Here is a 24,539-nt window from a genome sequence, read left to right on the forward strand (position 1 = left end):
ATGGGGGTTGAAGCAAGGAGGCAGAGTGTCACAGTGCCCTCTGTCTAATCTGGGAACGTGGACCCAGGATTTCCTTAAAAGCTGAAAGTGCCTGAAGGTGGACTTGGATTACAAATAAATGTTAATGAGTAGATAAATTTGCAAATGAAGGCTCTAGAAGTAAGGAAGACCAACTGTACTTGGTATGGCATTTCCCTCGGTAGACCAATTCATTTCAGTAATTTAGTTTCAGAGTTGTTTTTAGTCGCTTTGAGTAGTATAGTCTACTTTGAATGCAAAGGTTACAGACTATTCAAGTGATGATTTATAAAACCCAATAAGGAGTATTAAGAAAATAGCTGGGTGTAGTGGTGCATGCCTTTAGTCCCAGCACTTCTGGAGGCTGAGGTAGCTGATGATCTTTTGAGTTCCAGGCTAGCCAAGGCTATTACACAAAGAAATCCTGTCTCAAAAAACAATTCCCCTTGAGAAGCTAGGGGGTTATTTCATTCACATACAGTTAAGCTAACAGCTCAGACTGCTGCTGCTGCTGTTCATACTGCAATCAACCTTCTCGGAAGTCCAGTTCTTAAGAGAAAGATGTAACGGAAGCTCCAAGAAACCACTGCGCTGGTTTTGGAGGGGCAGCCATTCTAGACATCTAGAACATAAGCGTCAAAACAGTAACTTTCAAAGCAGAGCCTTCCAGAAGTAGGTCACATTGTCACCAAAACCACTCACCATCCAGAGCTTACCCAACCATCTGTGTTTTGTAAATGTTCAGGAGATGATCCAGAGAGAGGGGGCCGAGGTCCTCAGGTGGCCAGATTAATTGCTGGTCAGAATTGTTAATGTACGGTAGTGTGAAGAGCACAATTTAAAAAAAAAAAATGGCCAGGCGTTGGTGGCACACGCCTGTGATCCCAGCACTCTGGGAGGCAGAGGCCAGCCTGGTCTACAGAGTGAGTTCCAGGACAGCCAGGGCTACACAGAGAAACTCTGTCTGGAAAAAACCAAATCCAAAAAAACAAACAAAAAAAGGGGGGGGGGGGCTTTTTAGTTCTTCAGTTAGTCACGTGTCTGGTTATCTTGAGTAAATTATGTCATTGGATTCTGGTTATCAAGGGTAGCCTTGGGTGTGTTGAGATTCCTAAGCTATTTCTGTATGTCTAAGAGGCATTTTTACTGTGCTCATCATAGGTATATTTGTGGGATTTTGAAATGGTAAAGAGCAGCAATTTTGTTTTTAAGAACATCCTACTGTGTAACCCAAAGTGCCTCAAACTCATAGCAGTCCTGCCTCAGACTCCCAAGAAGTGGGATTACAGGCTTGGGCCACTGTGACCCACTAGCAACAGCAATTTTTAGAAGTCTATTTTCTTTCTTTCAGAGCCGTCATCAATAAAGGGGATGGGAAGGTCTGGAGGTGGTAAACTACTACTTTCCGCCAGTTCACATAATCAATTTGTAAGACGCAATTTTCCCATTTCCCTGTTGCTGATGTCTCGATTCTGAATACTTGGTATCTCCTGTTGCTAACGCCTGTCATTCCGTATTGGTTATGCCTTGTTGGAGGTTGGCTTAGGAGTAGGTAGTTAACCTAGTGGGAGCTTTACCCTCAGGGCGTTCCCTACCCTGGGTCAGACTGGGTTACCCTTGTGCGGAGCCACTTTGGGAAACAACAGTAACTTTGCTACATGTGGAACTCTGGTACTTTCAGCCTTTCTCATTTTCTCATTGTAGTGGGGCCTGGGGTTGTTTGGTTGTTTGTTGTTGTTGTTGTTTTGTTTCGTTCCAGGGGATTAATAGGTGCGGAAGGCTTGTTTTACATTTGTTATGGTAGCCCCACCCCTTAGTTTGTCTAAGCATATTGGTCAATTTCTCCTTTTTCCTGGTACTAAAGTCTCTGTTAACCATTTATTTCCTAACCTGCTTGGCTCTCGGGCGGTGCTAAAAGTTTTTTTTTGAGGGCTGGTCAATTATGATTTACTAATAAGTAGTGAAGAGTAACACAAACCGAGAGGAGTAAGTATGCAAATGCATAGCTCAAGGGCAAGAATCTCCAACCTTGAAGTATGAAGCCTGTGTGGCCCAGAAAAGTAAGGACTGGGTCTTGGTTGAAGCTTTTGTCCCGCTCTCCCACACGCACACCCCTTTATCTAGAGACACTTGCTCCCCCTCCACCCCCCAACTTTGACTTCTGCCTTCCACGGTGTTGGAAAGCCAGAGCAGGGAAATGGGGGAGGGGGCGTGCCGCTCGCTTCCGTACTGGTTTCTGTCCCTGGCAGTCTGGGGGAGGTGCTGGACGAGCGGCCCCAGTCCAGCTGCTGTCGACCCAGGGCCAGGGCCCTGCCCTTTGCTCTGCAGCTTTTTTAAGTCCCGAGGCTCTGGAGAGTGGGCGTGGGAGTAGCCCTTGCAGAGGCTCCAAGGTCCTCGAGGCTGTTTAGGGGGCCCCAGGCGATAGCCACGTTCGGATCCTGGCTCGCAGCCAGGGGAGGGAGCTTGGGGTAAGGGGAGGGCCCTGAGGGAGGGGTCAGACTCCTTAGGAAAGAGTTAATGCGAAGAGGGGGAGGGGATAGGACGAAGAGACCGAAAGGAAGGCTCAGGTAGGAGAAGGACGGAGGAGGGGAGGCAGGCGGGGAGAAGGTGGCTGGCCCGAGACGTCAGAGGTAGGGGGCTTTTCCCCTTTGCACCCTCACCCCAGACCAGCCAACTCTAAACCGCGGCGGCGACTTTCAGTTTCATTTCCACGGACCCTCCTGCCTGGGCCGCAGCCGCCGCCGCGATGCCCAGCAAGTTCAGCTGCCGAAAGCTCCGGGAGACCGGCCAGGGGTTCGAGAGTTTCCTGGCCGATCGTGGACTGGACCTGGAGACAGATCGTGAGCGGCTGCGGACGATTTACAACCGCGACTTCAAGCCCAGGTAGGGGCCGGCTCACCGCGGGCCCCAAGGCGTGGGGCCAGCGCCCCGGGTGGTGGGGCCACCTTCCCGCCGGCGCACAGGGATGCAGCCCCGGGCCGATCAGGCCGGTCTGGTCCTGGCAGACCTCCTCCGGCGCCTGCCCACGCCCAGCCAGCGCCACCCCTAGCCCGCCCGCTCTGCACAGCCCGGCCAGGCGGGGAGGGGTCGGTGCCCACGCGCGGCTCGTGGCCGCCCGGGCTCCGTGGTGGGGGAGGGGAGCCCCACAGGGAAGGCGCTGCGGGCGCGGGCTAAGCGGGGATCCCCGCCCCCTTGTAAGGAAAGACTGCCTGCAGGGTCCACGCTGCGGGAGAGCTGAAGAGGCCCAGGGTAGGCGGGAGAATCTCTGGAGCTTCAGGGAGAAAAGAACACAAACTGCGTAGGCAGTCAAACCTCCATTAGCACCTGTGGCTTCTCCATGGAGACCCAGGGCCAGGGACAGCCTCCTGGAGGCCCCTTTTCCCCATGGCTGAAGATATTTGGTTTCCTTTTCCTGTTACCACCCAAGTAAAAAATCAAAGAGACTTCTGTCAAACCATAGACGTGTGCTTCAGAAACGCCTCTATCAACAGGCTGCTGCCTTGGATGGAAGAAGCAATTAGCTGGAATGGGTGTAAAGAGGTGCACTAATAAACAGAGATTTCCCTTGCAACTGACCAAAATGCTAGTATGGGTGAGATTTGGCTGCTGTTAAGTGATTTGGGGCGAGGCTTAGACTGGATTAATAATGGTAGTGTGGCTTGAGGTTAGGGGAGAAGGTAGGGGTTGCCCGCGTTGACCAGAATATTACTGTTATCCACGAACATGTCTTGAACAGTAAAAGGCTTGAATGGCTTCTGAAAAACAGGCAAAGGTCTGTATTATGCTGTACATTGTGCTGAGCACTGGGGGAACACACAGATGAAAACTATTCAGCAAACAACTGGGTATAATATGCATACAGCATAGTCTATAGTAAGTCATCCAGCGGGATGAAATGATGCTAAGGAAAATGAAGGAAGGCAAAGAGCACTTACCACAGGATGGATAGTCAACACAGCTCCTCCCACACGATCACCCATGTCCACAAAGTGCCGTGTGGCTCTGGACACAAGGCCAGTACTTTGGAGGTAGGGGAAAGAGAGCCCTTCATGCCAAATACAGCGGATGGCTAGGGATTCATAGAGGACATCTGGGAGTTGTTTACTGAATGGAAACATCACACACCCAGAGCAATTCTTGTTATAATAGATCAGAAGTTTGCTTATGAAAAGAGGAGGGTGGTGAGGAAGTCGATCAGATCTACTGATTGGGAAGTTTCTCACTAAGCTAATTTATCAGGATTATTGTTTATTTTAGACAAGTTTATAACCATACTGGCTGGCCTCAAACTTTGGAACTAAAAGTGGTTCTCACTTGCCTCAGGCTCCCAAGTTCAGGAATAGCAGGTTTGACCTAAACTACCATGCCTGGCTGCTATACTGTTGGATTTTTATCTTTTTTTTTTTCCCTTAAGATTTATTTATTTGTTATATGTAAGTACACTGTAGCTGTCTTCAGACACCAGAAGAGAACATCAGAACTCTTTACTGATGGTTGTGAGCCTCCATGTGGGTGCTGGGTTTTAAACCCATGACCTTCGGAAGAGCAGTCAGCGCTCTTGAGCCATGTCTCCAGCCCCAGATTTTTATCTTTTGTTGTTGTTGGGGTCTGGTGGGTTTTTTAGGATTTATTTTTATGTGTACATGTGTGCACTGTGTATGTGCAAGTGCCCACAGAGGCCAAATGAGGGCATCGATTCCCCAGAGCTGGAGTCATAAGCAGTTCTGAGTTGCTGAATATGCTTGTGCTGCTAACTTGGATGGTCCGGAATCCAGCTCCAGGGAGTGAGCCATCCTCTCTCTGATCCTGACGGGATTTCAGGTAATCTGGGCTAGCCTTGAAATTACTAAGTAGCCAAGGTTGACCTTGAACATCTGATTTTTTTTCCTTCCTCCGACTCTTGGGTGCTAGAATGACAGGCACCCCTCCCACCACAGTGGCATTGCTCCTATTTTTTTCGGTTTACTTTACAGTGCTGGAGCTCGAACCCACGGCCTTGTCCTTGCTAGGCCAGCAAGAGCCCCACTACTGAGCAGCCTCTGTAGCCCTAAGGAAACGTTACCTGTTTGCACTTGTATTTTACCCAAATAAAGCTGGAGACTGACCTTGGCCTTGAAGGACAGATAAAAGATTGAGTGCACAGAGGAGGAAGAAAGCCTAGAGTGTGGGGTTTATGTCCTGACAGGAGACCTATTCAACAAAAATGAGGAATATCTGACTTGAATGTCTTAGATACTGTCATGGTGAGTAGAATGTTCCCAGAGTCCACCAGAAAGCAGAAGTAATAGGCGTTACCGCTGCCCTCCAGACCGAGATTTCCACTTGAATGGTGGCCTGTGCATCCCCACCCCTTTTAATGGGGTCTTTTGCATCCCGAACCTTGGTGGCCGTGAGTTCCTGCTTTCTCTTCTCTCGAGTACTAGGGTTCCACCCATGAGAGCTTTGTGTGTGCTAGGCGAACACTGCTACAAACTGAATTACATCCTCAGTCCTTCCTCTTCAGTGTGTGTGTGTGTGTGTGAAAGAGAGAGAGTTTTGTGTGTGCTAGGTGAACACTGCTACAAACTGAATTACATCCTCAATCCTTCCTCTTCAGTGAGAGAGAGTTTGTGTGTGTGTGTGTGTGTGTGTGTGTGTGTGCGTGTGTGTAAAAGAGAGTTTTGTGTGTGCTAGGTGAACACTGCGACATACTGATTTACATCCTCAGTCCTTCCTCTTCAGTGAGAGTGTGCGTGTGCGTGTGTGTGTGTGTGTGTGTGTGTGTATGTGTGTGTGAGAGAGAGAGAGAGCTTTGTGTGTGCCAGGTGACCACTGCTACAAACTGAATTAACATCCTCAGTCCTTCCTCTTCAGTGAGAGAGAGAGTGTGTGCGCGCTTGCGTGTGCATGTGGGTGGGTGGTGTGTGTGTGTGTGTGTGCTGGAGGGTGTGTGCCTCGAGTCAGATTTAGGGGTGTGGCTAAGAGTGAGAGAACGAAGTTCCAGTGACTCGGAGGAGCAACAATGAACAAATATAAACCTAAAGGGATCGCATTCTCTCTCTCTCTCTCTCTCTCTCTCTCTCTCTCTCTCTCTCTCTCTCTCTCACACACACACACACACACACTCACCTCTGGTCTGGTAAACCTTACCTGTGGAAGCGCAGGTAAGACCCTAGCGTTTCCTCACGGTGCTTTGGATCCCAGCCGGAGCCTCGGTCCAGAGTTGTGGTGTCTGGAATCTGTGGGCTGGCTCCAGGAATGAGTCGTCTCAGCACGTCGAGCCCAACCTTAGCTGTCAGACCAGGGTTTTTAAGTCGTTTTTAGCTCAGGCCTTCAGCACCACTTTATCTGACACTAGGCTTTATCACTCCACACACACTCCAGACTTGGTCTTCATGCTATTTCAGTCAATTAAAATTGAGGCATTCACTGAGTCAGGGCATTAACATTTCACACACACTCAATCTGGGCTGGGTTACATTTGTAATTTCTTTTATATTGCTTACATTTATTCCTCTGTGTGTGTGTGTGTATGTGTGTGTGTGTGTGTGTGTGTGTGTGTGTGTGTGCGCGCGCGCGTGCACGTTGAACTTGGCTCAACAGGTTTGATGGCAAAGCTCCATTCCCCCTCCAGCCATCTCATCTGATCTACTGTGCTCTTTAAACCCAGACCATGATTAATTGATTCTTCCTCTAGATTCTCACAGCTCTTTCTACAGTGGGTATATAGCCTATTTCCAACTAGATGACACTGCATCTCATTAGAAGTCCATTCCTGCCCTCCCCACCACACATTCAAGTCCCCTGCTTTGGAAGTACTGTATGTCTCAGCTCTCAGTCCTCAGCCTAGAGTTTGTATGTAGTAGATGCCCAGTCAGTGCTTACAGAATCCAATTGAATTCTAAGAGCACGGGCTAGAGCAAGCACGTCGCCCTTCTCGGGAGTTCTTGGGATCTTCTTGCTAGGAAGAATAGGAATTTATATTGAATGAACAGAAGGCAGGAGCTGGAGCCTACAGGAGGTGATGGAAGGAAGTGGTTTTGCTTTGTCAGTCTCCCCCACCCCCTCACCCTTTGGTAGGGTAGGGTGGTAAAACAAGGCCCTGTTAGGCTGGTCTGAAACTCATTGTGTAGCCCAGATTGGCCTAAATTTTGAGATAATTCTTTTGCCTCAGCCTTTAGACAATTTCCTGCCTCAACCTCTTGAGTACTACTACTGCGATTACAGATGGAAGCCTTCCTTTCAAACTAGAAGATTGACAGCTTGACCTAGTAGCTCATACCTATAATACCACCATTTGAGCTTAGGAGGCAGGATGATCAGGAATGTAAGGTTGTTCGTGGCATACAGCAAGTTTTAAGCCAACCTGAGTTGTATAAGACCATGTCTCAAAAAATCAAAAGCACCTGCCACCCAACGCTCGGGAAACATCAGAGAAGTGGGGTCAGAAATGTATGAGAGCCTGGAGATAGGAGGGAGGGGTGTTGTGGAATGCTGTCTTCCGGACCCGACAAGCCCATGAACTCACAAGAGGCTGTGTTACATCCACAAAAGTTCAGCATCAGTGGGGAAGGCCCCACTCCTAGCTAAGGGTTGATGGCTGCTGGATAAGGAAGGCTCATTTTTTTTCTTTGGGGCAATGGTAGCTGGTAGGTTGTCCACGTTCCAGTGGATGGCACCACAGGGGGCTTGATGGGTTATGTTTTAGGGTGGGCTGCAGTCTGAGGAGATGGCTCAGTTGCTAAGGGTACTTACTGACAAGCTGAGTTCCATCCCGGGACCTATTTGGTGGAAGGAGAGAACCAACGCCCAAGAGTTGCCCTCTTGCACACCCCTGCTGCTGCTCTGCACATACAATAAAGAAAAGTGAATGTTTACAAAGAAAGAAAGAAGACATGAACTGCAGAGGAAGATGTGTTGGTAGAAAGTTCAGGGAGGTGGAGTTGGGGGGAGGTGATCCAGGTATATTGTATACATGTATGAAATTCTCAAAGAACAAATTATATTATTCAAAAGCAGGGGCTGGAGAGATGGCTCGGGGATTAAGAGCACTTGTTGCTCTCACAGAAGACCTGTATTCAATTCCCAGAAGCCGTAGGGCAGCTCACAACTCCAGTTCTGGGACCTTTTGGTACCCTCCCTCTCCTGGTCTCTGCAGGCACCAAGCACACCAGAGTGGTGCAGATACATATATAGCAAAATACCTGTTCACATGAAATAAAAATAAATTTAAAAAATCAATAGGCAGAGAGGTCAGAGGGTAAGAGCAATGACTGCTCTTCCAGAGGTCCTGAGTTTAATTCCCAGCAACCACGTGGTGACTCACAAGCATCTCTAATGAGGTCTGATGCCCTCTTCTGGCATGCAGGTGTACATGCAGACAGAACAGTATATACAAAATAAATCTTTTTAAAGAAATCAAAAGTAAATCAACGAAATAAGATACTGACATAATAAAGGTTTTAGAAATAAAATACGGGGGAGAGCACCCTCTCAGGCAAAGGGGAAGGATGGTGAGGTGAGGAACTCTGGGAGGGGAGACCAGGAAGGGGGCAACATTTGGAATGTAAAATAAAATAATTTAATAAATTTTTAAAAAATAAAGGCAAGGGGGCTGGAGAGATGGCTCAGTGGTTAAGAGCACTGACTGCTCTTCTGGAGGTCCTGAGTTCAAATCCCAGCAACCACATGGTAGCTCATAACCATCTGTAATGAGATCTGATGCCCTCTTCTGGTGTGTCTGAAGACAGCTACACTGTACTGACATAAAATAAATAAATCTTTAAAGAAAATAATAGGGATGGCTCAGCGGGTAAGAGCACTGACTGCTTTTCCTAAGGACCTGAGTTCAAATCCCAGTGCCCACATGGTGGCTCACAAGCATCTGTAATGGGATCTGACGCCCTCTTCTGGTGTGTCTGCTACAGTGTACTTACATATAATAAATATTTAAAAAAAAAAAAAAGAAAAGAAAAGAATAAAGGCAAACTGAACCAAAAAGGAAAGAAAAAAACGCCATTGGCTTCTCTCATGGAGCCTGGTTTGCTGTCCTCCCTCCATTCCCAGGAAAAACTGCACTATTCTCAGGGCCCTATGTCTGTTCACAGCAGCTCACCAGGCAGTGATGGCACATGCCCAGCACTCTAGAGGCAGAGGTATCCCTGAGTTCAAGGCCAGCCTGGTCTACAGAATAACTTCCAGGACAGCCAGGGCTACAGAGAGAAACCTGTCTCAAAAAACATAACAAAACTAAACTGTCTACCTGAAACAATAGCTATATACTCTATTCTAGTATTGACTCTTGGTTGTGCACACATGCGTGTGCACACACACACACACACACATGAAAGAGGAGGAGGAAATCTAGGTCTGTGTAATAGAGGTTATGCTCAAACTGGCAGCAATCCTCCTGCCTCAGCTCTCAAACGTACTGGGATGCCATGCATGATGGCTCCTGTCTGTAATTCAGTGGTTGGGAGGTAGATGCAGAAAGGACACAGGTTTTAGGGTAGTGTGGGCTACATACCTAGGCTTTGTCTCAAAAATCCTAAATCAAAGCCAAGCCTGGTTTTGATCCACTAATGAGAACTGCAACCTGAATTGGTAAAACTAGATCTTCCTTAAGATCACTTCCAGATCTGATACCAGGTTGGGCTGGCTTTGGCTTTGGCTTTGGCCTTTTTTTTTTTTTAAAGCGGTCATTAGAGCAACAAACAACAGCAGACCAGGCAGGGCAGGTGGTGGAGACTGAGGCTGTCTGCCTAGTCAGGAAAGCCTGCTGAGGCACGCTGATGGGAATAGCTGCAGCTCCTTGGATGGGTGACTAGACTCAGCGTGGGCTGCTACTCAGTATTCAGTACTGGCTGCTGTCGCAAAAGTGAGAAATGGCTGAGTCATACACCTGGGTACTTAGCACAGCACCCAGTAAGTACTTGGAAAAGGGGTGCTGCTGGTAGAGGGGATGTTGATGCCCTTGCAACTACCATAAGGGTTAGCTAGGTTTGTGCAACATGGAGTTGTGAGTGATTGGATCTCTGATTGACCCAGCATGGGAGGAGATAGTCAAAGCCAGAAGTACAGTCAACAGAAACAGAGCCAAAAAAAAAAAAAAAAAAAAGACAGTAGATATGACCAGGCAGGTGTTAGAAGCAATACAGCAGACAAGCTAGGTAAAGTTTATGTACGATGTCATCTCACCATTGAGAATCGATTCAAGTTCAAGGCCAGTCAGAGCTACATAGTGAGACCCTGTGGGCTGTATGACTGATCAAGGAACTAAAAATTTAAATAAGATACTTTATAAAAAAAATTTTAAACTTGCCAGACATGCATGATATGCTTGGTGGAGACAGGAGGATCAGAACTTTGAGGCTATCCTAAGCTACAAGAGACCTAATCTGGAAATTTTTTTTTTTTTAAAAACAATGTAAAAAAGGTGCAAGTTTTTTCGATGTTAGGGACTAGGGAAAGGGCAGTCTGAAACTTGTACTAAAGAGAACAGAAACTTGTACAGCTGGTTTAGGAGGCAGTTTTGAACATTCTGTTGTGCTGGGTCTGGTGGCATATACCCATAAATTCATCATTTGAAAGGATGAGACAGGAGGATTGTGAGTTGGAGGTCAGTTTCTCTCTCCAAATGGAAATTACCTTTTTACCTAAGTTGTACAAGTGTATTTATTCTCTTTGGCCAACCCAGAAAGTCTACTAACAAGAGGGTATCTTGTTTAAAAGTACAAGGGGTGTGTGTGTGTGTGTGTGTGTGTGTGTGTGTGTGATTATTATAACATCAAAAGCTGTGGCAGCCTGCTTCTGTTATCGGAGAACTGACTACACCTTTAAATTAACGCTGTGGTCCTCTCTGCCGCTGTTCAGGAGGAAGATGACATCATAAAGCATTGTCACAGAATGATGCCTGTGTGTGTGTACAGAGTTAGGGGCGCTTATCAAGAATTGGATGTGCACTCTACTTTAGCAAGCGTTTGGAGTGAAGGCCTTTCACACTGTGTCCAATGCTGGCTCGTTTAAATGCCCTAACACTTCCAACGAATATCTTTCATTTCTCCTTGTGCATGCATACTTACACCTGGGTAGGTTCACATACATAGCACCACATCTTCTGTCTTTTTCAATCATGCTTTTCAATGTGGACTCCTCCATTTCAATATCCCATTTCCATTCCTCTTTATATTACACGTATTTAGTGTGTGCTTGTGTAGAGGTCACGGGTCAGCTTCTGGGAGTCAGCTCTTCCCTCCTGCCATCTATATGGGGCTCAGGGATAAACTCAGGTTGTCAGGATGGGCAGCAAGCACTGTGACTTTCAGCCATTTCCTCCAACCTTCTGGTTGGTTGGTTGGTTGGTTGGTTGGTTGGTTGGTTGGTTGGTTGATTGATTGGTTGGTTGGTTAGTTGGTTAGTTGGTTGATTGATTGGTTGGTTGGTTGGTTAGTTGTTTGTTTGGTTGGTTGGTTTTTTTGTTTTTGATGTGTAGCTTTAGCTACCCTGGAACTCTATGTAGTTACACTATGTAGATCAGGCTGGCCTCAAACTTCACAAAGATCCACATGTCTCTGCTCACAAGTGCTGGCATTAGCCTAGTTTGTTTTTGAGGGGGTATCTTACTGTATAATCACAACCTATTATACAGACTAGGCTAACCTTCCATTTGGGGTGGTCTTCAGCCTCTGCTGGGATTATGGGTGTGAGCCACCATGCCTGGTTCTAGAAGGTTCTCTTCTGATTCTTCTCCCTCTCGAAGCTTCTCTCTTCTCTTCCTGCCTGTGTTGGCCTTGACTGTTTGAAGACTACTAGAGCTCTCAGGGGAGGTCCCAAGCACGAGTCCTTGGTTTGTAACTAGTATCAAGAAACTCCCTAGTATTATTAGGTTCTGACCTTGAGTTTAGTGTGAGCCTCACATAACCAGAGCTGCCTTTGGACCACAGGCATCTCAAACCCAATGTGTCCAGTGTAGTCCGTCTGACTGCCTACCTCCTTCCTCAGCGAGAGTCCCAGAACCAAAGTCCTTGGTTTGGGTATTCTAGATGCCTCCCTCTTTCCACTCTCTAGTCTCCCTCCTGTCAGTCACCAAATTCTGCTCATTTGCATTCTGAATATGATCACATCTGCCCCCTCGTCTGTCTCATCACTGCCTCATTCAGGCCTATGGTATCTTTTAACCAGACAACTGCAGTGGCCTTCTTCTAACCAGTCTCCCTACCTACAGTCTTGCCTCCAGCATATCCATCCTCCAATCCTGGTGCCAGAGTGATCTGAAACACACATAGGATCTTGCCACTCCCCTGCTTAAAACCCACCAACTGCAGTGGTTCTGTAACCGCAGGGTAGCCTCTGACAAGGGCTGAAAGTAAGTCGTGACTGCTCCTCCCTCTTCCTACTAATATAAACACTAACAGCAGCAGCTTATGTCAACCAAGCGTTTCTCCCCGTGCTTTCAAATAACTTAACCATCCTTTAAAAAGAAATCATAGCCTCTTCAGTGTTGTCTGAATCGTACCGTTCTCCTTTCTAGGGATGAAGGAGAGAGGCAGAGAAACAGGTATGGGACACAGAGAGAGATGTTCTGAGCCACAAGGACCTAACTGTGCTCTTACAATCGACTGGGCTAATGTAGCCCAGTGATGGGTTACCAAGGGTCACCACACAGTTGCTAGGATACCAAGGATCACCACACAGTTGCTAGGATAGGCTGGAACAACCCAACAGTCCCAACAAACACTGAGGGAGGTTATCACTCCTCTAGATCTTGACTTTGTTCATCAAGTACAACATGCGTTTAGGTCCATCTCAGTCTCCTGGATACTAGAAAGCGAAGTAAGGGCTGATGAACGGCAGGGTCAAGGCCAGGCTCTTTGGCCTGTCAGAAAAAAACTATCTGGCTCTGCCCATCTCTGCCACCTCCTGTCATCCCTTTCTCTGAACGTTTCACTGTAGTACAAACCAACTGTATGTGACACTAACCATCCCTCTCCCTTACTGAGGCCTACTTTGGGCCAAGCACTGGACTAAATGGTTTCCTTCAATGTCAGTGCCTCAAGTAAGCCTCATGGTAGCCCTTAAAGGCAGGTCATCAGTCCCCATCTTATTTGTCTTTGGGGGTAGTGGAGAGTGGGGGTTGGGTTGGGTTGGGTGGTCTTTTGTTTCTCTGTTTTGTTTGTTTTTAATTTTTTGGGTTTGGGAACTAAGGGTTGAACCTTCACAAATGCTAGGTAGCACTCTTAGCTCTCTTCTCCACAGATCTCAATAGTTCAGGAAAGCCAAGTGCGGGTGGGGTGGCCCAGCCGAAGCAGCTGAGGTGCACAGCCCTGTTGTACTTACCCATCCGTTTGCTCGACTTGTGCTGCCTTTGCTCAAGCGATGCCCACTCATTCCTCAGAGACCCGCCCCTGCCTCAGACAGCCCTCGGTGCCCTGGCTTGGGCCAGTGAGCTGCTCTGGGCAGTCAGCAAGTAGGCCCCATCACCACGCTGGGATGGTTGGGTGCTCTCCGAGAGTTCCCCAAGGTCTGGGTCTAGGTCTGGTAGCTTGGACCCAGCCACCCAGCTGCAAGGGCAGTGCCCGGCACCTGACACGCCTCCGTAAGTGTGTGTGTGGAGGGGATTACGCTGAACTCCAGGTGCTGAGCGTGGGGCTCTCTTGCTGACCGCTTTTCCTGTCTTCACCTCTCTAGGCACAAAGCCAGGCTATTTGATCTCGGGAGAAGGATCCTTTCCCTTCCTGCCTGGGTTCCACCTGCACCCTTTGACTTCCGGCGGAAACTGCTGTCCGATCCGCCACCTTGCCCACACTCGGGACATCCCTGCTCTCTCTGGCCCCTTTTCGGCCCTCCCCACAGTCTGGGCCCTGTCCATTCCTGTGAGCCGTCTTTTTCAGCTTCCCCTGAGCCTTTGCTCTTTTCACTGCATTTTTTTTTAAATGTCCCCAAAATAGTTCCCTATTTAAAAAAAAAAAAGACTCTGTTTTTCTCTCTGTCTTCCCTCAGTCTTCCAGCCAACAGCCCACTATTGGACTTTTCTCCACAGTGCTGTTTAAGCCGATTATTTTGTGTTGGAAAGCCCCAGTGCCTTGCTTTAAGTTGTTAAAAATTCCTAGCATCCCTAGCTGGAGTCTCTGCCACGAGTCCCTTCCTGCCTCGAAGCAGGGCTGCGAGCCCCCCCCCCCCCCCAGCACAAAGCAGCCCTCAGGGCTTCCCCATGACCCTTCCCACAGCCACCCTGCCTTCCCTCACTTCCCAGTATCCTCTGCTTCTGGCAGCTATGGGACCCCTGCCCCTGGCTTCTCCTCCATGCTGTATGGAATGAAGATTGCAAATCTGGCCTTCGTTACCAAGACTCGGGTCAGGTTCTTCAAATTAGACCGCTGGGCTGATGTGCAGTTACCAGAAAAGAGGCGAATAAAGCCGGGATCGAACATCAGCAAACAACACAGATCACTGTTGGCCAGGATCTTTCACGACAGGTGCGTGAGTGTACGCCCTGGGAAGGGGCAGGGGGGGCAAGGGAACGTGGGTAAAGCCCCACCCCCTTAAGGGAGGAGGAGAGGCAGGGAATTAATCCCTGGTAGAGGTAGTTCCCAAGCACATCTGACACTTTGTCAAGTTCCTAAGCCTAAAACCTTTCCCAGGTCAATTTCAGTCCGAGGTCCACCCTCACCGTTCCGACTCCCACTCCTCCCCAGGGCTGAGTATCTTCATGGGAAGCATGGGGTGGACGTGGAGGTCCAGGGACCCCATGAAGCCCGAGACGGGCAGCTCCTTATCCGCCTGGATTTGAACCGCAAAGAGGTACTAACCCTACGGCTTCGGAACGGAGGAACCAAGCCTGTCACCCTCACTCACCTGTTCCCCCTCTGCTGGACACCCCAGTTTGTCTTCTACCATGGAGAACAGGACCTGCCATGCCCGCTGGGCCCGGGTAAGTGGCCTTCCGCAGTGCTGTTGGCCTCAGGCGGGCTCTGTACAGTGGGCTCCTCCTTCCTGGTGATGGGGTGCTAGGTCGGGTCGCTGCTTCACTCGGCTACCTTTTTCCAGGTGAAAGCTATGAACTCCATGTCTACTGTAAGACCAGCATCGTGGGCTACTTCCCAGCCACTGTCCTCTGGGAGCTGCTGGGACCCGGGGAGTCGGGAGCAGAAGGAGCAGAGACTTTCTACATTGCCCGCTTCCTGGCTGCCGTCGCACACAGCCCTCTGGCTGCACAGTTGAAACCCACAACTCCCTTCAAACGCCCCCCGCGGCTCACAAGTAACCCTGTGCAGACCAACCGGATCGAGGAGGGAGAGAGGCCCGACCGGTAACTAGCTAGGACTGCGTGGGCACTTGGGAAGACTGAGCCAGGAGACAGAGCCCCCTTCCCCGTCTGCTGGTTACTCCCTCGTCTGGGTCGCAGCCCTTTCATAGCAGAGGAGCAAGTTGCCAGAGTAGCAGATCCCAGCACGGTGTGAAGACTCTTCAGGGTTTACCCTGTGGAGGGAAATGGCCGTGTGTTGTAGGCCTTTTCCAGGGGCCCTGGCACTCTCTTCACACACACAAAGTTATAAAAGGATAAACATTATGCCATGTGTGAGAGACCCAGGATTATATCCCCAGCATCACACCCGATCAAAAGGCCATATAGATGCATGCCTATAATGCCACCACTAGGAACTCAAAAGCAGCAGGTCAGGGTCAACCCTGGCTATTGATGGAGTTTGAAGCCAGCCTGGGCTATATAATAACCTTTCTCAGAAAAAAAAAAAAAAGATGTCTGAAAGATTATATACCAAAAAGTTAAAGTTGACAGTCCCTGAATGAGAAGAATGTTACTTATTTGAAATATATTTCTTCAGAAGAAATATATATATATATTGCTTACATTTGTGTATTTTTAAGAGTCGGGGTATGTAGCCTAGGCCGGCCTGCAACTCATAAACCTTTAGCATTCTTTTCTACTGCTAAGTGTTGGCCTATGCCACCAAATCCAGCTCACAAAATAATTCTTTTAAATACTCCCAAGTATTGGGTTTTACAAAAATGAGAGTGGTCTAACCTATCACCAGGCAGCCGCATGAGCTGGGGAGTCCCGCATCCCTAGGTGGCTGCTGACCACACCACAGAAGTCAGTAGGCATGTCTCCTGCAGGCTCCATGGGGCATGTCCAGAGTCTTTGAGGATGAGGTGTTTCTGTGTTTAGGACGTGCTTTCTTCCTCCCACAGAGCCAAGGGCTATGAACTAGAGCTAAGCTTGGCCCTGGGGACCTATTACCCACCCGTCCGCCTCCGGCAGCTGCTCCCTACCCTTCTTCAGGGACCAAGTATCTTCACTTCCCCCAAGGAGGTTGCCGAGATCAAGTGAGTGCCAGCGCTTGTACAATGTGCTCCCGTGTCTTTCTATGAGCGCCTCCCTGTCTGTGCTCACGGACTGCTTCACCTGGAACAGTCCTTAGCACCCCAGCATGTTCAGTGTGGGTATGAACAACAGGGTAGAACTCCAGAGGAGCGGGACTGTCTGCCTCACCATGGTCCTGCTGCGACTCAACCGTCCTTACAGGGCCCAGCTGGAGACAACCCTGAAATCCAGGAACTATGAGGTGAAGCTCCGGCTGCTGCTGCACCTGGAGGAGCTGCAGATGGAACATGACATCCGGCACTATGACCTGGAGTCAGTACCCATGACCTGGGACCCTGTGGACAAGAACCCCAGGCTGCTCACACTGGAGGTTAGGCTCGGCCTGCCGTCGGGAGGGTGGGCCCCTGCCAGTCAGCTTAAAGGAGGTAACGGTAAATAGGCCAGCCCAACAAACATACAAGAATGATTCCTATTTCAGAGGGTATGGACAAGGGGCAGGGTGAGATTCCTGTTCCCCAAAACATGCCAGATCAGGGCAGTGTGTTTTCTTTTCTTTTCTTTTCTTTTCTTTTCTTTTCTTTTCTTTTCTTTTCTTTTCTTTCTTTTTTTTTTTTGTTTGTTTGTTTGTTTGTTTGTTTTTTGGATTTGTTTTTTTTTTTTCCGAGACAGGGTTTCTCTGTGTAGCCCTGGCTGTCCTGGAGCTCACTCTGTAGACCAGGCTGGCCTTGAACTCAGAAATCCGCCTGCTTCTGCCTCCCAATTGCTGGGATTAAAGACGTGCGCCACCACCGCCTGGCGTGTGTTTTCTTTCTACTTTATTTTAGGCAGGGTCCCATGTAGCCCAGACTAGTCCTCTTGTGTCTACCACCACAGTGCTGCGTTTATAGACATGGCCCACCAAACTCAGTTCATACGGGTAGTGGAATTTTATAATCTAGATTTTTGCTGCTGGCTATGTGACATTGATGAGTCCCTTGTTTTCCCAGCTTTATTAGATAATTCTGAGACCCCTTGCAAATGTTTACATTTTGGTTTTTAAGATCTTACCTTTCTATCTATTTTGTGTGTATACAACATATATAGCATACATGTAGAGGTCAAAGGACAGTTTGCAGGAGTCCGATTTCTCTCACCATCATGTAGGTCTCGGGTCAAGCTTAGCAGCAGACACCCTGCCCCACTGAGCCATCTCACCAGCCCTCATATTTTGAATATATACACACAAACTCAGACTCACTCATGAGAATGGATTAATGCACAAGAGTGCAGGTAGGAAGGGAGACAGCTAAGATGATGAGGTAAAGGTTATTACAAGGAGTGTGCACCAAGGTGCTAAAGGCAGAACTGGAACTGAACTGACCAAGAAGCAGCTAGCAGGACTGGGGACAGTGGCAGCATGTTAAAATCCTACTCTGGGGTTCTTGGGTTCCTTGTCTAGATGCCTCTAGCAGCCTGTGGTCCTTTCCCTGATTCGTGCTTTGCCTTGTAGAGGAAAGCTGGGGTGAGTTGGAGCTGTGGGGCCACAGCCTGGGGCTGAGGCCCTCCAGTGGTCACCCACTGGGTGCAAATGCTTGCTTTTGTTCATACCCTGCAGGTCCCTGGTGTGGCAGAGAGCCGCCCCTCCGTGCTGCGGGGCGACCACCTTTATGCCCTCTTGTCCTCTGAGACCCAGCAGGAGGACCCTGTCACCTACAAGGGGTTCGTGCACAAGGTAGAACTGGACCGTGTCAAGCTGAGCTTTTCTACAAGGTGAGCGTTAGAAGAACCAAATCAGGGAAGCAACCTCCTGGCTGTCGGACGTATTGCTGTTGGAGAGACTAGGACCCTGGGCAGAGAGTTCACAGGCTGTGTGAACTGCTTCCTCTCCCAGAAAACTTTGTAGGACCTTTTTGGGGAAAAGGGAGGGAGGGGGATTATGGGAGGTAGAGGGGGTCCTGATTTTTTACTACCCACTCCCCCTAACTACAACTCTGCCACTTGATTCTTTCCCAAAGCCTCCTGAGCCGATTCGTGGATGGGCTGACCTTCAAGGTGAACTTCACCTTCAACCGCCAGCCCCTTCGGGTCCAGCACCGGGCCCTGGAGTTGACTGGGCGCTGGGTGCTGTGGCCCATGCTCTTTCCTGTGGCCTCCCGTGGCGTCTCGCTGCTGCCCTCAGATGTGAAGTTCAAGTGAGACTGTGGGCAGGGAGGGGCCCTGGGGCTACTTGGGGTGTATGGATGTTGGGAATGGAGTCCTAGGAGCCTCTTGAGATACTGGATGGCTTCAAGTTCCTATTCCTGGACCCTTTGCCTGCCAGGCTGTATGATCGGAGTCTGGAGTCGAACCCTGAGCAGCTGCAGGCCATGAAGCACATTGTGAGGGGCACCACCCGGCCTGCCCCCTACATCATCTTTGGGCCTCCAGGTACCGGCAAGACTGTCACATTAGTGGAGGCCATCAAACAGGTGAGGCTGGAACATAATCCTGAGGTCTATACTGGCTTAGGCAGCCTCCAGCATATGTCTGCAACTGTACTGCCTCCTACAGTACAGAAGCTACTGAATGTTCCTTCACTTGAACTGTCACCCAAAGAGGATGTAGGGATTAGAGTCATGATGACTGTTGAGTGTTGGTGTGTATATATGCAGGCATGAATTTACTGATTTCCAACACTAAGGTGTCATCAGGACTAGCAGGCATCTGGGAGGCAAAAACAGTCTGAGTCGCCTGTCACAGAACATGTCTACCCAGACTATCTTTTTGTCTCAGGTAGTAAAGCACTTGCCCAAAGCCCACATCCTGGCCTGTACTCCATCCAACTCAGGGGCTGACCTCCTCTGTCAGCGGCTCCGGGTCCACCTGCCCAGTTCCATCTACCGGCTCCTGGCCCCCAGCAGGGACATCCGAATGGTGCCCGAGGACATTAAGGTATGTAAGGAGGGCCAGGGGACAGACGGTGGATGTCTGGGAGGGTCTCAGAGCACTTGACAACTTGTTGTGTGACTTTGGGTGGGTCAGGACCCCTCTGGGGACTTCAGTTGCAAAGGGAGGGGAGGCAGGTAAATAAGTGGTCCAGAGCCAAGGGGGAGACATGAAAAAGGGGAGAGCCAGGCTGACTTCCGATGCTTTTGTAACCCATAGACCTGCTGTAACTGGGATCCTAAGAAGGGAGAATATGTGTACCCTGCTAAGAAGCATCTGCAACAGTATCGGGTCTTAATTACCACCCTCATCACTGCCAGCAGGTAAGTAAAGGATGTGTGTATTAAGTGCTAAGAAAAGTATTCTAGGGAAAGAGGAAGGGCTTCTGAGGGCAGGGTAACCTGAAGGGCCAGAGTTCAGGTGTGGTAGCTGAGTGCCTGGGAATGACCCCTGCTTGGCCTGACACTCCCAGGTTGGCGTCAGCCCAGTTTCCCATCGATCACTTCACACACATCTTCATCGATGAGGCTGGCCACTGCATGGAGCCTGAGAGTCTGGTGGCCATAGCAGGTGAGGGGGCTCAGGATGGGTTCCAGGCACAGCACCCCACACTGATTTGGTGATCCCATCATTTGACCTTTCTCCTCCTGCCTCCCAGGGCTGATGGACGTCAAGGAAACGGGCAATCCTGGAGGGCAGCTGGTGCTGGCGGGAGACCCTCGGCAGCTGGGGCCCGTGCTTCGGTCACCGCTGGCCCAGAAGCATGGACTCGGTTACTCCCTGCTGGAGCGTCTGCTCACCTACAACTCCTTGTATAAGAAGGGCCCCAATGGCTATGACCCCCAGTTCATCACCAAACTGCTCCGCAACTACAGGTATCACCGTCCCCCCCCTGCTGCTCATCCCATGCCACCAAAGTGACTGTTAGCTGGAAAAGTGGGGTCTCTTTGTAGCCCCCTTTACAGCTGCTTGTTTTAGGACTTAGCAGGTTTTTGGGCCAACGGTTTATCTGCATATTGAAGGTCATCGGACCAGAAAGTGCCTGAATGGATCTAGGTTTCTACACAATCGAACAAGAAATGAGAAAGTCGGGGAGCATACAGCTTTCCTTAAAAACATTGTTGGTTGAATCACATAGACAACTGAGGCCTGTATACTTGTGGTTTTTATTTTTTGTTTGGTGCTAGGACTTGAGCCCAGGGCCTCACACGTTGCTTTCAAGTATCTGATGTCCTGATGTACATCCCCAGCTCTGTTTGTGTTGCCCACGCTGATCTTAAGTCTTGGCTCAAACAGTCCTGCCTTAGCCCCCGAGTAGCTAGGACTGTGGGTGCGTCCCACCCACACCAGCTTATGTGCTTTGGCGAGTTGTAGACGTGAGTGTGAGTCTGGTAACTGAGGGACTGGACCCACACTCAGCATCAGAGGCTTACAGAGAACTTGTGTTCAGCACCCACGTCAGGTGGCTTAGCCTCCTAACTCCAGTCCCTGGAGGATCTGACACCTTTGGCCTCCTTGGTCACACGCACACATCCACACACAGACACACCCACACAAAAATCATAATTAAAAATAATAATAAATCTTCTAAGAGTTTGGTAAATGTAAACTGGGCTGTGCCTGCACATGCCTGCAATCCCGGCGTTTGGACGTTGACTGAGTCAGGGAGGACTGAGTGTTTAAGGCTGAACTGTGCTACACAGTAAGATGCTGTCTAAAAAGGCAGGGTGAGATGGGTGGGTAAAAGAATAGCTATACATACCTAGTAACCCAAGTTGGATCTCCCAAACCAGTGAACTCACTTGGAAGGAGAGAATTACACCCATGGCATAGCATGACTGTCCACGCCACTCAGTGATGATTGTAAAAGTTCTGTAGATGCTTTTGTGTCAATACTTAATGGTTTGGGGGTATAACATAATTAACAGTGGTGATAATAGATGATAAAACTTAGTCCGGGCAGTGGTGGCACATGCCTTTAATCCCAGCACTTGGGAGTCAGAGGCAGGCGAATTTCTGAGTTCGAGGCCAGCCTGGTCTACAGAGTGAGTTCCAGAACAGCCAAGGCTACACAGAGAAACAAACATACAAAGATAAAACTTAAATCTGAGACTGGGTCCTAATTTCTTGGTTCCTTAAAAGGAATTTAAAAGGCTGCTTATTAGAGCCGCCTTGGGCTTAGCTGTCTGTGGCTCGCAGCCGCTGACACCAGTGAATGTTCCTGGGCATGGCTGGAGGGCCAGAGGCTGGGGTGGGGAGCCCATGAAGCAGAGCTCCCTAAGAAGTCTTCCTTTGACCCTGCTTTCTCCTCCTGCCACCCAGGTCTCACCCCACCATCCTGGACATCCCTAACCAGCTGTACTATGATGGAGAGCTGCAGGCCTGTGCTGACGTGGTGGATCGAGAACGCTTCTGCCGTTGGGAGGGGCTGCCTCAACAGGTGAGGCCTAGCAGGGCAGGGCTCCCTCCTGAAGGCACAGGGCCCTCCCTCTGTTCTTCTGGCCTGGAACCCCTGATTCCCTAGCTGGATTGGAGGGTGGGAGGCAGGGAGATGAGCCTGAAGGTTTCCTTCCATTTCGTGGTGTCCAGGGTTTCCCCATCATCTTCCACGGTGTAATGGGCAAAGATGAGAGAGAGGGCAATAGCCCATCCTTCTTCAACCCTGAGGAGGCTGCTACTGTGACATCGTATCTGAAACTGCTCCTGGCCCCTTCCTCCAAGAAGGGTAAAGCCCGCCTGAGCCCCCGAAGTGTGGGCGTCATCTCCCCGTACCGGAAGCAGGTCAGGCTCTTAGTCCAAAAGTCCTTCCCTCTTTGCCCGCCACACCCTGGCCAGCTGCCTGCCTCTGCCTCCCTCTTGTGTGAGGATGATGGCATGAGAGAAGCACCACCTATCCCTCCCTCCAGGTAGAAAAAATCCGTTACTGCATCACAAAACTTGACCGAGAACTTCGAGGACTGGATGACATCAAAGACTTGAAGGTAACGTAACTCCCTCGTGTGCCCCTTATCTCGACCTGTGCTGTGTCCTGTCCCACCGTTTACTCAGAGTGGAACTGGGGTTTCCCCCAGGTGATTCTGAGGTGGAACCTGGCAGCCTGCCCGTTAACAAGCACCCGTGTCTGTCTGTTATCAGTCAGGTGTGTGGCCTCTGCCTAAGGATAAAGTCCAAACTCCCTCAACCAACCCCGCCTGTCATGTGATAATGCCTGTCTTGCGATATCATCTCGAAGCCTCCTCTGTAGTTTAACTGTTCTGAAGGGGTGACTCAACATTGATGCAGGTTACAGAAATTTAATAATGCCACTTCTTGGGTCCCACCCAGCCAACTAGCATAGCAACCTGGAGGCAGAGCGAGGGCTCTAGTGGGGTTTCTGTTGTTAGTGTTTTTGTTTTTTGTTTTTGTTTTAAAAAGATTCACAGGTGATTCTGCAGTGTGGAGCCAGGGTTGAAAACGGCTGCTTTATGACTTACTGGCCTCTCCCTTGGAAATTCTGACCAAATTGGTGGCTCTCTCGGGGGATGAGAACTCTACTTGTTCTTTGTGCCGCCGTTTGCTTTGCTTTGAACAGTTTCCGGGCCCCTCCTCGCAGCCCCCCCATAACTGGCTCTGTCCTTCAGGTCTCCACAGCAGGCCTCCTGTTCTCTTCCGGGCTCTGCGATCCTCTTACTCATCCCCAAGTACCAGTACTCGTCTGTACCTCCCTGGCAGCTTTGTCCCCTAGAGCAAGTCTGTCACCGCGGTTCCTCTTAGGCCTTTCTGATCTAAAGCCCTGCCTCTGCACTCTAGGTGGGCTCTGTGGAAGAGTTCCAAGGGCAAGAACGCAGCGTCATCCTCATCTCCACCGTCCGAAGCAGCCAGAGCTTTGTACAGCTGGATCTAGACTTTAACCTCGGTTTCCTTAAGAACCCCAAGGTTTGCAGGCTCGTGGGTGGCGTGAATCCTTCCACGGGGCCTGTCCCTTCTATGACATCACTGCTTCTTCCTTCCAGAGGTTCAATGTTGCTGTGACCCGGGCCAAGGCTTTGCTCATCGTAGTGGGCAACCCCCTCCTTCTAGGCCACGACCCGGACTGGAAAACGTAAGCATTCCCACCCAGCCCATGTAGTGGCTCCTAGGGACCACGAGCCCCAATCCAGGGCAGGAGTGTCCTTACTGCGCACTGGGTTACTACTCCCTTCATGCTCAGATCTGTTGGTGTTCACAGTGTCTGCCCTGTATTAGTAAGTGAAGTGGAGCAACTCTGCCTCAGATGTAACAGTGCTGAGCGGGTGCCTCCAGACTCCGCTCCCCAGCAGTTTCCCATGCGTGCCGATGTCCTGTACCCCACAGATTCCTGGAGTTCTGTAAAGAAAACGGGGGATATACCGGATGCCCCTTTCCTGCCAAACTGGACCTGCAGCAGGGACAGGACTTGCTCCAAGGTCTGAGCAAACTCAGCCCCTCTACCTCAGGTACAGATGGGCCATGGTGGGCCAAGGAGGTGAAGTTTGGGAAGAGGTCAGGAGAACCAAGCATGTCTCTCTTCTCCCTAGGGCCCCGCCATCACCAGCATCTCCCCCAGGAGCGGGAGGGTGAAGGGGGCTTGCCCTTACAAGTGGAGCCAGAGTGGAGGAATGAGCTCTGAGGACAGAGCCGCCTGCCTTCTCACACCAGCCAAGCCTTACTGCTGCCTGTCCCTGACCCAGAGCCCAGCTCACCTGTCCCTGCAAGAGATGGGAAGGCTGGGAGTTTACAGCCCAGACCATTCTGCCCCTTCCTCTGCTAGGGGAGACCACCCAAGCTGCTAAAACTTGGAGGATGGGGGAGGAAGAAAGCTTTTACCCTCTCCTTTGCAGTCCTGGGGACTGAACCCAGAGCCTCAGATCAGCTAGGCAGGCACTCTACCGCTGAGCTGCTTCAAGAAAAACAAAATGCTGTTCTATGCAAAAGCCTCTTGCTCATGTCTCATCAGCCTGGTCTTGCTTCCTGTGCCCCCAAGATGACCCCCCAGGAGGGTATCTGCCCAGAGCCACGCCACTTCATAGCTCGTCTAAGGGAGGAAACCCAATGGACAAGGAAGCCACCCACAGGCTTCTATGTTTAGCCAATGGTACAGACCACTCCCCTCACCCACCCAGGCAGTCAGCCAAACATGACCTCATCGCTTACTCTAGACTCCACCCTGTCCCCTGCTGCCTCCGCCCCCAGTCCTGCCTCTGCAGACTGGGGCCCAGCCTAGCCAGCAACTTGGAAATGAAGAGAAAAAGATGGGACTCCAGGCTCACAGCCAAGGTAGGCCAGTAAAGACAGGAAG

At 50.0% G+C, this 24,539-nt stretch overlaps 1 protein-coding gene across 6 annotated transcripts; it reads left to right on the forward strand.

The window, feature by feature from the left end:
* The first annotated feature begins 2,171 nt into the window (after nt 1-2,171).
* Nucleotides 2,172-24,451, forward strand: Mov10 (Mov10 RISC complex RNA helicase). Of its 6 annotated transcripts, none has more exons than XM_052179571.1 (21): nt 2,172-2,486; nt 2,719-2,901; nt 14,268-14,471; nt 14,637-14,926; nt 15,043-15,304; nt 16,207-16,341; nt 16,541-16,709; nt 17,934-18,088; nt 18,334-18,510; nt 18,639-18,786; nt 19,091-19,249; nt 19,463-19,566; nt 19,716-19,813; nt 19,902-20,118; nt 21,566-21,683; nt 21,833-22,024; nt 22,150-22,224; nt 23,033-23,158; nt 23,236-23,324; nt 23,576-23,697; nt 23,779-24,451. In XM_052179571.1, the coding sequence occupies exons 2-21, from the start codon at nt 2,765-2,767 to the stop codon at nt 23,868-23,870; spliced, it is 3,069 nt and encodes a 1,022-aa protein (XP_052035531.1). In that variant the 5' UTR covers nt 2,172-2,486; nt 2,719-2,764; the 3' UTR covers nt 23,871-24,451. The 6 variants fall into 6 exon arrangements, with proteins under 6 accessions (XP_052035531.1, XP_052035530.1, XP_052035533.1 ...); XM_052179570.1 differs by having other exon boundaries at nt 2,173-2,486; nt 2,684-2,901; XM_052179573.1 differs by having other exon boundaries at nt 2,371-2,486; nt 14,691-14,926.
* The last annotated feature ends 88 nt before the right edge of the window (nt 24,452-24,539 follow it).

This window comes from Apodemus sylvaticus, chromosome 4 (assembly GCF_947179515.1).
Source record: "Apodemus sylvaticus chromosome 4, mApoSyl1.1, whole genome shotgun sequence".
Lineage (NCBI taxonomy): Eukaryota > Metazoa > Chordata > Mammalia > Rodentia > Muridae > Apodemus > Apodemus sylvaticus.